General features: G+C 39.4%; 1 protein-coding gene across 1 annotated transcript in view; it reads left to right on the top strand.

The window, feature by feature from the left end:
• The window catches only part of NDFIP1 (Nedd4 family interacting protein 1), a 32,252-nt gene extending 20,267 nt beyond the window's left edge, over nucleotides 1-11,985 (top strand). The window contains exons 6-8 of the mRNA XM_026659401.2: nucleotides 3,335-3,401; nucleotides 6,048-6,153; nucleotides 10,994-11,985. Of these exons, the coding sequence (XP_026515186.1) occupies nucleotides 3,335-3,401; nucleotides 6,048-6,151 (171 nt within the window). The 3' untranslated portion in view covers nucleotides 6,152-6,153; nucleotides 10,994-11,985. The remainder of the gene's footprint in view (nucleotides 1-3,334; nucleotides 3,402-6,047; nucleotides 6,154-10,993) is intronic.
• Nucleotides 11,986-14,727: the final 2,742 nt, after the last annotated feature.

The following is a 14,727-nucleotide window of genomic DNA, read 5'->3' as shown; positions in this document are numbered from 1 at the left end:
TTGTTCAGGGCGGTGTGGAGTGGACCCCCACAGCATACAGGGGATATAAGGCCTCTCTGCATGGCTGCTCCCCTTAGGCAACTCACAGTAGGGCTAATGTAAAAAGCAACAGAGAGTCCTGTGGCACCTTTAAGACTAACAGATGTATTGGAGCATAAGCTTTCGTGGGTGAATGCCCACTTCTTCGGATGCATGTAATGGAAATTTTCAGAGGCAGGTATAAATATGCTGGCAAGAATCAGTCTGGAGATAATGAGGTTAGTTCAATCAGGGAGGGTGAGCTCCTCTGCTAGCAGTTGAGGTGTGAACACCAAGGGAGGAGAAACTGCTTTTGTAGTTGGCTAGCCATTCACAGTCTTTGTTTAATCCTGATCTGATGGTGTCAAATTTGCAAATGAACTGAAGCTCAGCAGTTTCTCTTTGGAGTCTGGTCCTGAAGTTTTTTTGCTGTAAGATGGCTACCTTTACATCTGCTATTGTGTGGCCAGGGAGGTTGAAGTGTTCTCCTACAGGTTTTTGTATATTGCCATTCCTGATATCTGACTTGTGTCCATTTATCCTCTTACGTAGTGATTGTCCAGTTTGGCCAATGTACATAGCAGAGGGGCATTGCTGGCACATGATGGCATATATAACACTGGTGGACGTGCAGGTGAATGAACCGGTGATGTTGTAGCTGATCTGGTTAGGTCTTGTGATGGTGTTGCTGGTGTAGATATGTGGGCAGAGTTGGCTTCGAGGTTTGTTGCATAGATTGGTTCCTGAGTTGGAGTTGTTATGGTGCGGTGTGTGGTTGCTGGTGAGAATATGCTTAAGGTTGGCAGGTTGTCTGTGGGCGAGGACTGGCCTGCCTCCCAAGGTCTGTGAAAGTGAGGGATCATTGTCCAGGATGGGTTGTAGATCACTGATGATGCGTTGGAGAGGTTTAAGCTGAGGACTGTAGGTGATGGCCAGTGGAGTTCTGTTGGTTTCTTTCTTGGGCTTGTCTTGTAGCAGGAGGCTTCTGGGTACACGTCTGGCTCTGTTGATTTGTTTCCTTATTTCCTTGTGTGGGTATCGTAGTTTTGAGAATGCTTGGTGAAGATCTTGTAGGTGTTGGTCTCTGTCTGAGGTGTTGGAGCAGATACGGTTGTACCTCAGTGCTTGGCTGTAGACGATGGATCGTGTGGTGTGTCCGGGGTGGAAGCTGGAGGCATGAAGGTAGGCATAGCGGTCAGTGGATTTTCGGTATAGGGTGGTGTTAACGTGACCATCACTTATTTGTACTGTGGTGTCTAGGAAGTGGACCTCCCGTGTAGATTGGTCCAAGCTGAGGTTGATGGTGGGGTGGAAGCTGTTGAAATCGTGGTGGAATTCTTCCAGAGTCTCCTTCCCATGGGTCCAGATGATGAAGATGTCGTCAATGTAGCGTAGGTAGAGGTGGGGCGTGAGTGGACGAGAGCTGAGGAAGTGTTGTTCCAGGTCAGCCATAAAAATGTTGGCATATTGTGGGGCCATGCGGGTGCCCATGGCTAATGTGAGGCATAGAGGGCTTTGTGCTGACTCTTCATGCCAAGAGTGAAATTTGCCCTAAATCCTTCAGCAGTTCCTTTTTGAAGACTAGCCTGTTTCCTTGACCATCACAAAAGTTCCTTGGGGACTGTTTTGATTCAGGTGTGATTTTTAAATAACCCTTTCTGCTTGCTTTATTCTCATCTGAAACAGTAAACTTGCCTGCTGTGGCACATCTAGCAGTGTGTTTTGGGAGTGGGGGCTCTGATAGACTATCTAGAGGTTGAAGAGAGCTGGTAACGTGACACTGCTCTGGGATGGTAGGATGGTCCTTGTTATTGTAATAAATAAGAATAATGTGCCAGAGGAGTGCTGCATTTTTATAAGTGTCTCTTTCTTAAGTAAAGCAGCTTGTGTAATATGTAGCTGTATGTTAAGCAATATTTGTTTAAAAGAGATACCACCTACCCCAGATGTTTTATTCTTGAAGTAAAAAAAAATCCTCTACGTGAAAATAAAGCAGGTCAAGAAAGCAAAGGCTTTTAATGGGGAAAGGAATGAAAAATTATAAAGCTATATCTTTGTGAAAACGTCAAAGCAATTTCTGTCCAAGCAAACATGTCATGTGCAGCCTGTGACTAGAAAAATTGCAGGCAGATGTGCAAGGGAAACCAATAAAAAAATTAAAAAAAATGGCTCTGAAGACCAAAAGCAAAGAGATTCAGAGTTAAGGTCATCACTTTATCCTTAATCATTTTGTGCCAGGACTCAGATCCTGCAAATATGACATCTAGTGAGATAACTGTCTCCATTGTACAGTGCTTAGGTACTACAGGTGTCTCATACAGAAGACCTAAGTGCCATTTCCTGAGATAATAAGAAAATGAAGTGAGAGAGAGTGGCAGCCTTAACTGTGAATTTGATTTCAGCCTTAATATCTAGTTTTTCTAACTTATCCTTCTTCTGATTTAAACTTTAAAAAAATGAAAAATCAAGTTAATAATCTACCACTGACAACATAATGAAATTGGATTCTATAATTATATCAGCACCAAGGGCACTTTTCATTTAATAGGAAGCAGTTTTCCCAGTAACAGATTTTCAAGTTTGAGGATTCCTCATACCTACAAGAGCTTAACTTCAGCATCACTGCTGTTTTGTTACATCATCCAACCTTGAAGTGTAGTTAGCAGGGGTTACTACTGCAAGCCTGGCCTTTCGCTTCCAAAATTGGCAGAGGCTGTTAGGCAGCTGGTGGGTGAGGGAGAATGGGAAGAGCTGTCATTCAGCAGTGTCTCCCTACTAGCTGATCTCAGGAGAGGTATTAGTGAGTGTTGAACTGTCTTGTATACATCTTCTTGGTCACAGTGGAGCAGTTTTTAATAATTGGGATTTGTAACGTGTGCTTCTCTTACAGTAAGGCTATGTCTATGCTTATGGCGGTGTGTCGAGTACATATACCGCATGCCTCCCTAGCATAGGTATAAAGTTAGAGTGTAGATGGGGAGGCACTGCTTAGGCAAGAAGAGTAAAGATGCACCAGAACCTTAAGGTATATACATTGTATGGCCCTCTACGCTCCCAAGAAATGCCTCCCCGTCTACACTGCTATTTTAAGCAGTGTAGTATCCCACTGCCAGAGCCTTTCACTGTCCAGTGTGACTACACACTACAGTGTGGATGCAGCCTGCTTTTCACTGTGGCTTGTGGATACACATATTCTACATGCTGCCTCCAGTGTAGACAAGGCCATAGAGGGCACAGTCTGGCTACCACTGACATCAGTGGGAGCAGGATTGGGCCCAGAAAGTATCAAGTGTTATAATTTCTGTTTCTTTTTTAGTTCTCAACCTATTTCCCTGGTTACTTTGATGGTCAGTACTGGCTCTGGTGGGTTTTCCTTGTATTAGGTAAGTCCTTATAACATTTGAAGTTATGCAAAAAGTGACTTTTAGAGACAAGTGTTGTTGTATTTGTTACCAGATGTTTAAAGGTGTATGGCCAAAATGTTATCTTTTTAAAATGATTTTATTCTGGTAGTGATTGTCTTCTAGATTTGTGTGTGTTTATTTAAATTCCTCTACTGTCATCAAAAAATTAAGGAGCAAAAGCATACACATCCTCTCACCAAAAAAGAGTAAGAAAATCAGAGAGCAGCACTTCCTCACACTGACAGTAGCTGCTAGGAGTTGAATCACTGGACTATGGCACTCAAGTGATTAAAATGCAAGTAGACTGATTTGTTCTAAATCCTATACTGAGTCTCAGACACTCTTGGGACCATCATGAGGACTGGTGGGCCCTTCGAGAAATTAATTATCTAAAAATATGTGGATCAACTTTGCTGCACCAAAACACCAGTTACATGGGTACCAAGTGATACTTAAGTTTGTAGTATCAATCTGTAATGCATGTCACTGTTCCAAATATGCCTTCTGGAGTTGTAGCCAGCTGATTCTGTTCTTTGACTCTGTGGCTAATATTTAGCTGTAAATCTACCTATGTGGAAGAATAAAAGTGATAGTACAGTGAAACTGGTACAAAAGACCACCTTTCTAAGCCTGAAAAGACCACTCCAAAGTCTCCCCAGACATACTCAGTACAATTCTGCTGCATCTTTTTGCAGTTGATTTTTGTTGGTTCCTAGAGTGTTGCCTGCGACACATTTTTACCTAATTGAAGAATCTTGGCATGTTTTGAGTTGCTTGTACTAGGTAAAGGAATTCTGCCATCAAGCGGCGATTTAATTTGTTGCACACAAAGGAGGTAAAATAATATTATTTAGTACTTCGATAGCATTTTCCATCTGATGCTCTCAAAAACTGGAAGAAGTATTGATGAACTAAACCTCCTGCAGTGAAAGGAGAAAAAATAATTGTAATAACATCAGAAGTGTGTAGTGTGGAACCAGAAACCATAGTGTTTGTCATGTTGGGAAAATGAGTAATATTTTTAATATATATTTTTCCCCTTTAATCTTCTACTGAAATCTACCTCAAAAGTAATTCAATTCAGAAACTTACTGGGTCTGTTCTTTCAATGGTGCATAAGGTAAATAAGATAAATCTCTTGTATCACAGTTTTCAACTTTCCATTTCAAAGACTTTGTTCTGGAGCTTGATCCTGCAAACTCCCTACTCAAGCGAGGGAACCCATCAAAAGTGGTGTATTTGGGGACTGGGGCTTCTAATTTCTAATTTGTAATATTTTAATAAAACGCCTTTATTTTCTATAAGGTTAAGTATAGAAAAAAGTATCACAACCAAATATATATTAGTAATAATAATCTCTTTTCAATAACACTCTTAATCTAGAAATCTCAAATCATATGTATAAGAGATATATAATCTACATATAAACACACAAAATAAGCAGCAACATGACAGACAATAAGGTTTCTGGTTCCACAATGCACACTTCTGATGTTACTACAATTATTTTTTCTACTTTCACTGCAGGAGGCTTAGTTCATCGATACTTACACAGTTTTTGAGAGCACCAGACGGAAAGTGCTACCTAAGTACTAAATAATACTCTACCTCCTTTATGTGCAACAAATTAAGTCGCCACTAGATGGCAGAATTCCTTTACTTAGTACAGGGGTTCTCAAACTTCATTGCACCGTGACCCCCTTCTGACAACAACAATTACTTCATGACCCCAGGAGAGGGGACTGAAGACTGAGCCCGCCCAAGCCCCACTGCCTGGAGGGCAGGGACACACAGACAAGACATAACCTGAGCCGCACTGCTCCGGGCAGAGGGGCCAAAGCTGAAGCTCAAGGGCTTCAGCCCCTAGTCAGGGGGCCTGCAGCCTGAGCCGTGCTGTCCAGGGCTGAAGCCCTCAGGCTTTGGCTTCGGCCCTGGGCAGTGGGGCTTGAGCTTCAGCTCCGGGCCCCAGCAAATTTAAGTCAGCCCTGGTGACCCCATTTAAAGGGGGTCGTGACCCACCTTGGGGTCCCGACTCACAGTTTGAGAATTGCTAACCTAGTACAAGCAACTCAGAACATACCAAGATTCTTCAATTAGGTAAAATGTGTCATAGGAAACACTCCAGAACCAGCAAAAATCAACTGTAAAAAGATTGCAGCAGAATTGTACTGAATATGTCATAGAAAATGATACCGGATCTTTAGTGACATAATCATAAATTTCCAAGAAACATGACTAAATTTCATAAAACTATTCCTCATTTATTTGAGTTACTACCTTTTCTAGATTGGCTTGATCACTAAAGCATTCATCCTGATCAGCAATTTAGATTTCTTTAGCTGACTTCCAGATTTGTAGAACTAACTTCTTGGTAATTAGGTTTACCCTTAAAATAAACTTTCTTGTTGTTCATTAATACGGAAATCCAAAGCTTTAATATCGTAGTCCAGAAACAAGTCTATATTCAGTTAAATGCCACAAGTGCTAAGAATCAGAGGCCTTCTCTGTAAGACATTCTGAGATGTCTTACTGTCCTTTCCTAAGTAGAGAAGAAAACATTGGAAATTATATAGATTTTGTTTCTTAAGTGAACAAATGTTGTTTCCCCCCCCCCCCCCCCCTTAGGCTTTCTGCTGTTTCTCAGAGGATTTATCAATTATGCAAAGGTTCGGAAGATGCCGGATACATTTTCCACTCTCCCCAGGACCAGAGTTCTCTTTATTTACTAAAGGTAAATCTTATACACTTTTGAGGGTTTTTTTGTTGTTTTTTGTTTTTGTTTTACTTTACTGGGCAATTTCTTTAGGCTGGGTCTGCTCTGCTATAATTTCACAGGCCAAAGCCAGTGGCTGATATTTTATTTCCTGGGCTGCCAGCTACTGTACATACTTCTTAGTCCAGCTTTCCTATGACAACACAGCAGGAGTTTAATTTGAAGTATCAAGTATCTGTTCCAGAATTTGATGAAGGGAATTTTAGATGCCTTAGATTCCAAGATTTGAAATACCAGAACAGATCCCCATTGCTTGGTACACTTGTGCACCCTGAAGGATGTGATTTTAAGAACTAGTAATGCGCTTGAAACATGTGGCATACCTTCAACATGAGTTAAGGTCACATACCAAGCCCGAGCAGAGGCATATAGCAATGTCTTTGGCTTATGGCCCAGAACCAGCACTTCATCTGAGTTTTCTGTATTACTCATTCTCTGCCAAGTTCTGGGAGAAACTCTGAAAGCCACTCCAACATGCCTTTAACTAATTGTAGTACCTGAATAATTTTAAGGTTTTTTTGTTTTTGTTTTTTTTTGTTTTGTTTTTTTAAACATCTAAAATTCACCCACTTTTGGGCTGCACATTAACATGTCTTGTTCTTGTCCTTTGCTGAAATCTTGGTGGGACCTTGATGGAGGCTAAAGTAGTTCAGCTTGTTTAGCGCATTTCCTTCATACAATAGATAATGGCTAGCATTAACTTTCTTTCTCTTGAGGCAGAAAAAAAATCCCTGTAAGAAAGAAGTTGCTTCCCAGATGATGAGTGCAACACAATGCTCCATGAAGCTAGTTTTCCCCAGGACAGAGCTGAAGCAGTTGTAACCAGGGCAATAGTAGAAACACAAAACTTTAAATCAGGTGTCATTAAATTGTTTGGCTCTCAAAACCAAGGCTTTGTTTTCCTGTTCCTGTCTCTTCACTAGGCAGGAACCACACACGTTGCAAATGGTTCTGCTTTATTAAACTGAACCTGAAAATGCTATAAAAAGAAATTGCTATGTGATGGGTTGGTTGTTTGGGTTTTCCCCTTCTTAGGGTTTGTGGTAACCTCTGAACCCCTCTTAAATTCACATTGTTACTGGTTGTACGCCATGTATTTAATACTTGAATACTAAAGCTATTTCTGGTCCCAGCAACTGGTATTCTGGTCGTCTTGCTCTTCAAGTGACTTGACTCTTCATTTTTTATAGGAGTTGCTTGGTTCCTGGTAGCATAGACCTTGAAGCCTATGTTTTGAAATGCAAGTAGTGATTTTGTGCCTACATTTTTGGGTCCCAACCTGAGACACATTAAAGGGGCTTGTCTTTCAAAGTGTGGGTCCTCAGCACTTTCTGAATCAGGCCTCTTTAAGGTGTCTGAAGTTGGGCATCCAGAAACACTAGGCACTATGAAAATGTAGGCCTTGATGTTTCCACATGCCCTAAACTTCACTCTGTTGGACTCTTCAGATAAACCTATAATGTGAAATATTGAAGAGAAGCATCTCAAAACACTTCTGGTATCACTATAGCATCCTTCCTCAAATCAGATTCCTCTTTTACTTTTTCTGGTGCCAGTGAAGGGAAGCTGCTATTTCATTACCTACCTTCTCACAATTTAAAAAACTTGATTATATATCTAAAAATTATTTATTATGAAAGTTAGAGGATGTTAGAGGTTAACATTAAATTCATACATTTGGTTCTAGTATCTAGAACAAGCACTACATGGTGATGTTCTCATTCTCCTGATTCTTTAATGCAGAAGTTTTGAGAAGGGTAGTCTTAACTTCATTCCATATTTGTATCTAGAAAGAAGGCGTATATTGTAAGAACATATATATTGCCATATATTAATTGTAGCTAATCACCAAAAGTCTGGTTTGTTTTGCTAAGAAAGGAATTGAGATACATATATACTAAAAGCAACAGAGAGTCCTGTGGCACCTTTAAGACTAACAGATGTACACTAATACATCTGTTAGTCTTCAAGGTGCCACAGGACTCTCTGTTGCTTTTTACAGATCCAGACTAACACGGCCACCCCTCTGATATATACTAAAAGGAGATTCTTTGGGATAGATGTTATGGAGGCTGAGAACAAGACCATAATTAACAGTGAAGATTAGGTATGTAAGTTAAAATTTTAATTGGCAGAACCAGATCTGAGTATTGCCTGCTCTTTACAAGGAGGGTGGGAATTTGATTCATGTGAGAGTGTTGTCTGTTGGAACTGTTCCTATGTACAGTAGCTTGTTTTCACTGTTTGTGTTTGGCTTATTTGTCTTCATAGCATAGAGAACCTAATTTTAAAAAAAACTATATGAAGGGGCCTAGAGTCCTTATCAGAATGGTTATGACCAGTGATTCTCAAACTTTTGTACTGGTGACCCCTTTCACATAGGAAGCCTCTGAGTGTGACCCCCCCTTATAAATTAAAAACACTTTTTAATATATTTAACACCATTATAAATGCTGGAAGCAAAGCGGGGTTGAGGTGGAGGCTGACAGCTCATGACCCCCTGAGGGGTCCGGACCCCCAGTTTGAGAACCCCTGGTTATGACCTTTTACTCCTCTTTGACTGAGACATCTCATGTATGGCAAAGCTTGTGCATGCTGTGGAGAAGAGTCAAATTTATAAAGTTACCCATAAATATTATCTAATTATACTAGCTGTGCCAGAGCGGACGACTGTTGTGTAATCAACACAGACTATTCAGTTCTGACAAGCATGTATATGCTATATATACTGAAATATGAGTTCTCTTTGACAGTCCTTTCAGATTCTTTGTCTTGTTCAAATTGAATATAATTATATGTGAGGTGTACATTTGACTACAGAGAAGACAAAAAGTTTTATTAAAGGATTTTGTGACCCTAAAATGTTGGATTTTCAGGCCTGTGTTAAACCACATCTGTTTTATTTACTTAGTTTTAAAACAAACTATACAAAGAGCTGTAGGTGCCCTGAAAGCCTTATAACAGCATAATAATGGTCATCCAGCAACAACAGAAATCCTATCTGGATATACACAAACCGCCAGCGAGTAAATCAAAGCAACAAAAAAGTTCTTTCTACCCTCTTCACTCTCCCCATAGCCCCAGGAATATACCCCCATCCTTCTCTAAACATGCTGTTTTAAGGATGAAATAGAGGCTAATTTGTCCATAGCAATAATACCAAAGACTGACTTGTGTAAGTCAACTATTTGGACTGCATTGCATATGTCTAAAAAACGTTATAGCACATATTTGATCAGTCCCCATGCAGCTGCTATAGCTGCACATATCTCACTGGGGTTTCTACATCTGCTGTGCCTCTATGGTCTGTGTAGGTGCTTTGTAGGAACAAAACACCAGCTCTTCCAGTTGCCCTTGTGACACTTCCTTCTCCTTCTGAGAGAGCTGAAGTAGACATAATTAAAATAAGACTTTTCACTTGTTTTGTTTTTAAAATGCCCTTAAAGTCTCCGAGAACAAATAGCTGTGAAAAATGCTGACCACTGAAGAAACGAAAATATTACTTCTAATTAGCATTTGCTTGCTAGTGCACTCCACCCACATCATAACACCATTGATGAGAGCCAGACATGCTGAGCTTAATAAAGAGGGGATATTATAAATACACAATTTGTAGTAATATTGAAGGTAGGTGGTGGAAAGAATCACTACCTATGTATTGGGGACCTTGTGAAGAAGTTAGTGTTACATTTTCTCTGTTTACTTTTCCTTAAAAAACAGATCCTTTTAGAATTAGATCATTTACATTTGGTGATGGAATCCAGCATGTCAGAACCTTCTCCAAATATGCCTGTACTGATTGACCTTGTGAGGACATGGAATGAGGACAGGGTAAAAGATTCCAAAGCATGGCTCAGGCTTCCAGAAGGGGCCCAAGGATCATAGCTTGCAAGTGGCTTGTGAACTTGGAGTGGGGATTTTCTGAGGATACTGCTTTTAGTTAACTTGAATTACAAGCCAGTGTGTATCACTTTTTAAAAAAAAAAATAAATAAATGAACAGAGCTGTTCTTGGATAAAATCCCATCCGCTGTTAGTGAGTGACAGAAGTGCACAGAACACTCTGGAACCTATCACTGTTAGGACGGTGATTGTTGGTTTTAGTTTTCTGAGGGACTGGGGAGGGCGCTTTATGCAAGCCAAAAGTAGTTAACAGTAAAATGAACCTGGCTGAAAGCTTGGCATATGCTATTTAAATACTGTGTTCTAATGGGTCATGTTATCTATCACTGCTGGAAATCTTCCTGGTATATGACTGCATGCAGTTGACGGGGCAAATCAGTATCCAAGCAGAAGATACAAACTACACTGTAGGTGTACTAGTTTCATACTTTATCCTTGGTGCAAAAACATCCCAGCCAGAGTAATCAGGATAGAGAGTTTAGGAGGTTTGGCTTCTCCAATATCCCATATGTTTGCTAGCATGTAGCCATATTAGGGGCGCAGACAAATCAAACCAAACATGGGGTCAAAGTTTGCTCTGCCATTATTCAAATACAGGTTAACTCCAATGCCTTGAGTGATGTTATTATGGATTTACACCAGCATAACCAAGAGCAGAATCTGGCCCGTTGTCTTCCTTTTTCTGTTGCTTTATGTTCTAAAGGGGTTTGAACTCTAAAATTGTCAAATAGGCAGAAAACTACTGTGTAATTGTGCCATTGCTATAAACTTGTAACTGTGCTCAGATGCATGTCATATGTCTTCCAACATCCTGCACTCTTTGTGAACTACATCCTTCTCTTAACCAAAATAACCATCTAACTATAGTTTCAATATTCAATATCCTTCTCTGACAGATGTTTTCTGGCAAATGTCTTCCTGCGTTAATGAATTCTCCCTCAAGAAGTAACAGGACACCTGCAGGAAGTGAATCAAGACTCTGAACACAGAAGAAAAAATAATCACCTGCTTTAAAATAAATAAATAAATAAAAGTACTGTTGAAAAAGAGAAGCATTTCTTTCTATTTGTTTCTAGGTGTAAAATTTTAATAGTTAATGCAGAATTCTGTAATCATTGAATCATTAGTGGGCTAATGTTTGAAAAAGCTATTGCAGTCAAGTCTGTGATGTACTAATAATGCCTTATATAGTATTTGTAGTATAGCATGAGCTATGCCCCTGTAGCCAGTAGGGGGCAGTCTTGCTTTATTTCATTCTCCATCTTAAAAATGATTCTGGAATCCAATATTTTAGTGTAAAATATGTATAATGCTGGCTATTTTGAAGGGGTGTTCTCAAAAGTTTAGAAGACTGTTTTGTTATGACTACATTTTTGCACATATCTATCTGCTGTTAAATCTAAAACTGTGCTGTCTCTATACCTGAAGGTAAAATCAGTGTGCACAATAGATTCTTTATGGCATAATTGGGGGGAAAGTATTATTTTGAAGGTGGAACCAGTATTGGGTTTTTTTATAGTCTCTTCTAAATCTTGCAGTATATTTTACTTTCATACTGCATACTTTTTGGACTATATAGGGATTTCCGCAATATATACTGGTTGTGTAAAGCTCAAAGATCATAACGCAACTTTGTATAAAAAAATTTGACCTTGCAAAAGAGAGGTCATCATTTTGTTGTTGTTGTCTTTGGGACTTTTGAGATGATCCCTAACATACCTGTAATTCTTGCTTTTATAATTTGTGTTAGCAAAAACTATGATGCATTATAAGTGTAGATTTAATGTGCACTTTCGTGCTTTCTGCCAAGTGGTAATTCACTTTGGAGTTTTACTATGTTAAAACTGTAAATATAGCAGAACATTAATAAATGTCACTTATGTAGCAATTTTTGCTGTAGACAAGTGTTTAATTTAGAAAATGAACTTTACTGGGATCTGGATATCAGCTGCCAATACCATCTATTTAATGTCTTGCAAACCAGTGTGGTACAAATGGAACTTTATTTTCTGCTAGAAGAAAGTTTTCTACACATCTATTTCCTGAAATTCAAGGTCTTTCTCCCTTTATATAAACAGTTTGTCAAGTCCTTCAGGCAATGTCCAAATACTAGCTATCCTTCTGGCAGTTTCAAAACGAGTGGTTATATGAACAATTTTACATTGTTTTTGTTAGTCTAGAATGTATAACTCTGTCTGTTTGTCAAATGATTTATTCATAGTCTTCATGATTATACAGTTGTGACAAATGAGCAGTTGAACTTACAAAGATCTGTGCAGGTTACACAGAGGCATCCTTTTTAAATAGGAATAAGTATACACATTTGCAGCAGGAAGAATTAAGTTTACCCTGCAAAGTAATATCTGCCGCATTAGAGAACTCTAATTCACATTTGCCCAAACTTGGTAGATTAGCCTCGTGTTTATTCTCTTGGCATTTGGGCCTTATTTGGTCTTGTATATTCAGAGAACTGGAATATTTTGCATTCCTGTTTCCGTTCATTTGGTGGCCAAAGACTTGCCCATGGTGTTCAATTACTCGTTTAAGATATCCGTTCTAGTTTAAGGAATCATTAGGTTTTTTTGGGGGGGGGGGGGTGTATAAGGATGTGGGGGGAATATTCTGTAAAAATGGGTGAATGGTTGGGCTTGAAGAATCTGCTGTTGTTAAATGGAGTTCCACACTGGCTTCTCTAAATTCCAAGTTCAAATAATTATTTTGAGGTTAAGAAGCAAATCTTATGGCAGTTAAACCATTTTATACCACACAGGTGGTGCTGACAGTTGTGTGATTAAATTTATCACACACCTTTGGCCTCTTCCCTTGCCCATTAGTTCATCACCCTAGGACTCCCAATATTCTAAATTCTTGAGCAAGTTTAAATAGCAGGCATGTTTTTTTTATATCAACCTTGCATAAAAATATATTTTTCCTTGAATGTAGACTATCTTCCTTCCTTCCCCCCTCTCCCCCCCCCAAAAAAGGATAGCGGCTTGAAGCCTAAGTTGAGTATTCACTTCTGCCCCAGTGACAGTTGTAATGTCCTCTATCTCATGCCATGGCATAAGCAGAATACATGATGGTGAGGCTTTATTGGCACATATTTGGGATGACATGTATAGCTTACTCAGTAATGCAGCCATCCCAAACTTATGCCTATAAGAGCTTTATGCCACACCGCTGTGTTTTCCTCTGTCTTTTTATTTAGATAAAATTGTATTCTGATCAAGGGCTTAGGTTAATCTTGCTAACCCTATACATACAACTCCCATTAAATGGAAGTAACATGCACAGAAATGCAAGAGGAACAGGTTCTAAGTGTGTGGTGGGGGGAGGGGGTGGCATGTGAAGTAGAGAAAATGCTGCAGAGGTCTATACTTCTCCGTTAGAATGACCCAGTAAGGGTTCACTTTGATAATTTAAAAGATGGGGTAACAGGAGAATTTACTTCTGGGAATCTAGAGGGCTTAAGCACAGATGAAGAAAGAGATTGACCCTATAGTGAATTACTTCGGGTTTAAAAATCTCTCAATTTCCATATAAGAAATGTCAAGCTGCTTTGGACCCTTTAGCTAGCTGTGTGTGGAATAAGAGATCTAGGAGACTCTGGGCTTGTCTGCATACACTAAATTATAGCACTTTAACTATACTGGTATAAAGAAGTACAACCCCCTAATGTGGATGCAGTTATAGTGATACCAAGGTGCTTTATACTGGTATAACTATTCCTGTATGGGAAGAGGAATAAGCTATATTTCTATGAGTAACCTTTATATCAGCATAACTGTCCCACACTAGAGGTTGTTACAGCATAGCTATTTCATTTAAAAAATAAATAAATCACACCTCTAAACAAAATTATTAAAAGATCAGTTGTAAGCACCTAGAGGATAATAGGGTGATACATTGCCAACTCGGATTTGTCAAGAACAAATAATGCTAAACCAACCTAATTTCCTTCTTTGACAGGGTTACTGCCCTTGTGGATAGGGGGGTGTAGTAGACCTGATCTATCTTGATTTATGGCTTCTGAAACAGTCTTACATGACATACTCATAAGCAAACTAGGAAAATGTGGTCTAGATGAAATTACTGTAAGGTGGGTGCACAACTGGTTGAAAAACCATACTTAGAGTATTTGACAATGAACCATTGATAAACTGGGAGGATGTATCAAGTGAGGCCCTGCAGGGATCTGTCCTGAGTCCAGTATCATTCAATATTTTCATTAATGACTTGGCTAATGGAATGGAGAATATGCTTATAAAAATGTAGTTGACACAAGCTGGGAGGGGCTGTAAGCACTTTGAGGGACAGGATTAGAATTCAAAATGATAAATTGGAGAATTGGTCTGAAAACAACCAGATGAAAGTTAGTAAAGACAAGTGCCAAGTACTACACTTAGAAATGAAAAATGAAATGCACAAGTACAAATTTGGGGATAGTACTGCAGGAAAGTATCTGGGGATTCAGACTCAATTTGTGATCCACTATGTGATGCAGTTGCAAAAAAGGCTAATAATCTGGGGTTTATTAACAGGAGTGTGGCATGTAAGACATGGGAGGTAATTATTCTGCTGTACCTTGCACTGGTGAGGCCTCAGCTCAGTTCTGGGCACCATGCTTTAA

This window comes from Terrapene carolina, unplaced genomic scaffold (assembly GCF_002925995.2).
Source record: "Terrapene carolina triunguis isolate 2854851 unplaced genomic scaffold, T_m_triunguis-2.0 Scaffold629, whole genome shotgun sequence".
NCBI classification, from domain to species: Eukaryota; Metazoa; Chordata; order Testudines; family Emydidae; genus Terrapene; species Terrapene triunguis.
This window is presented reverse-complemented; position numbering and strand designations above follow the sequence as displayed.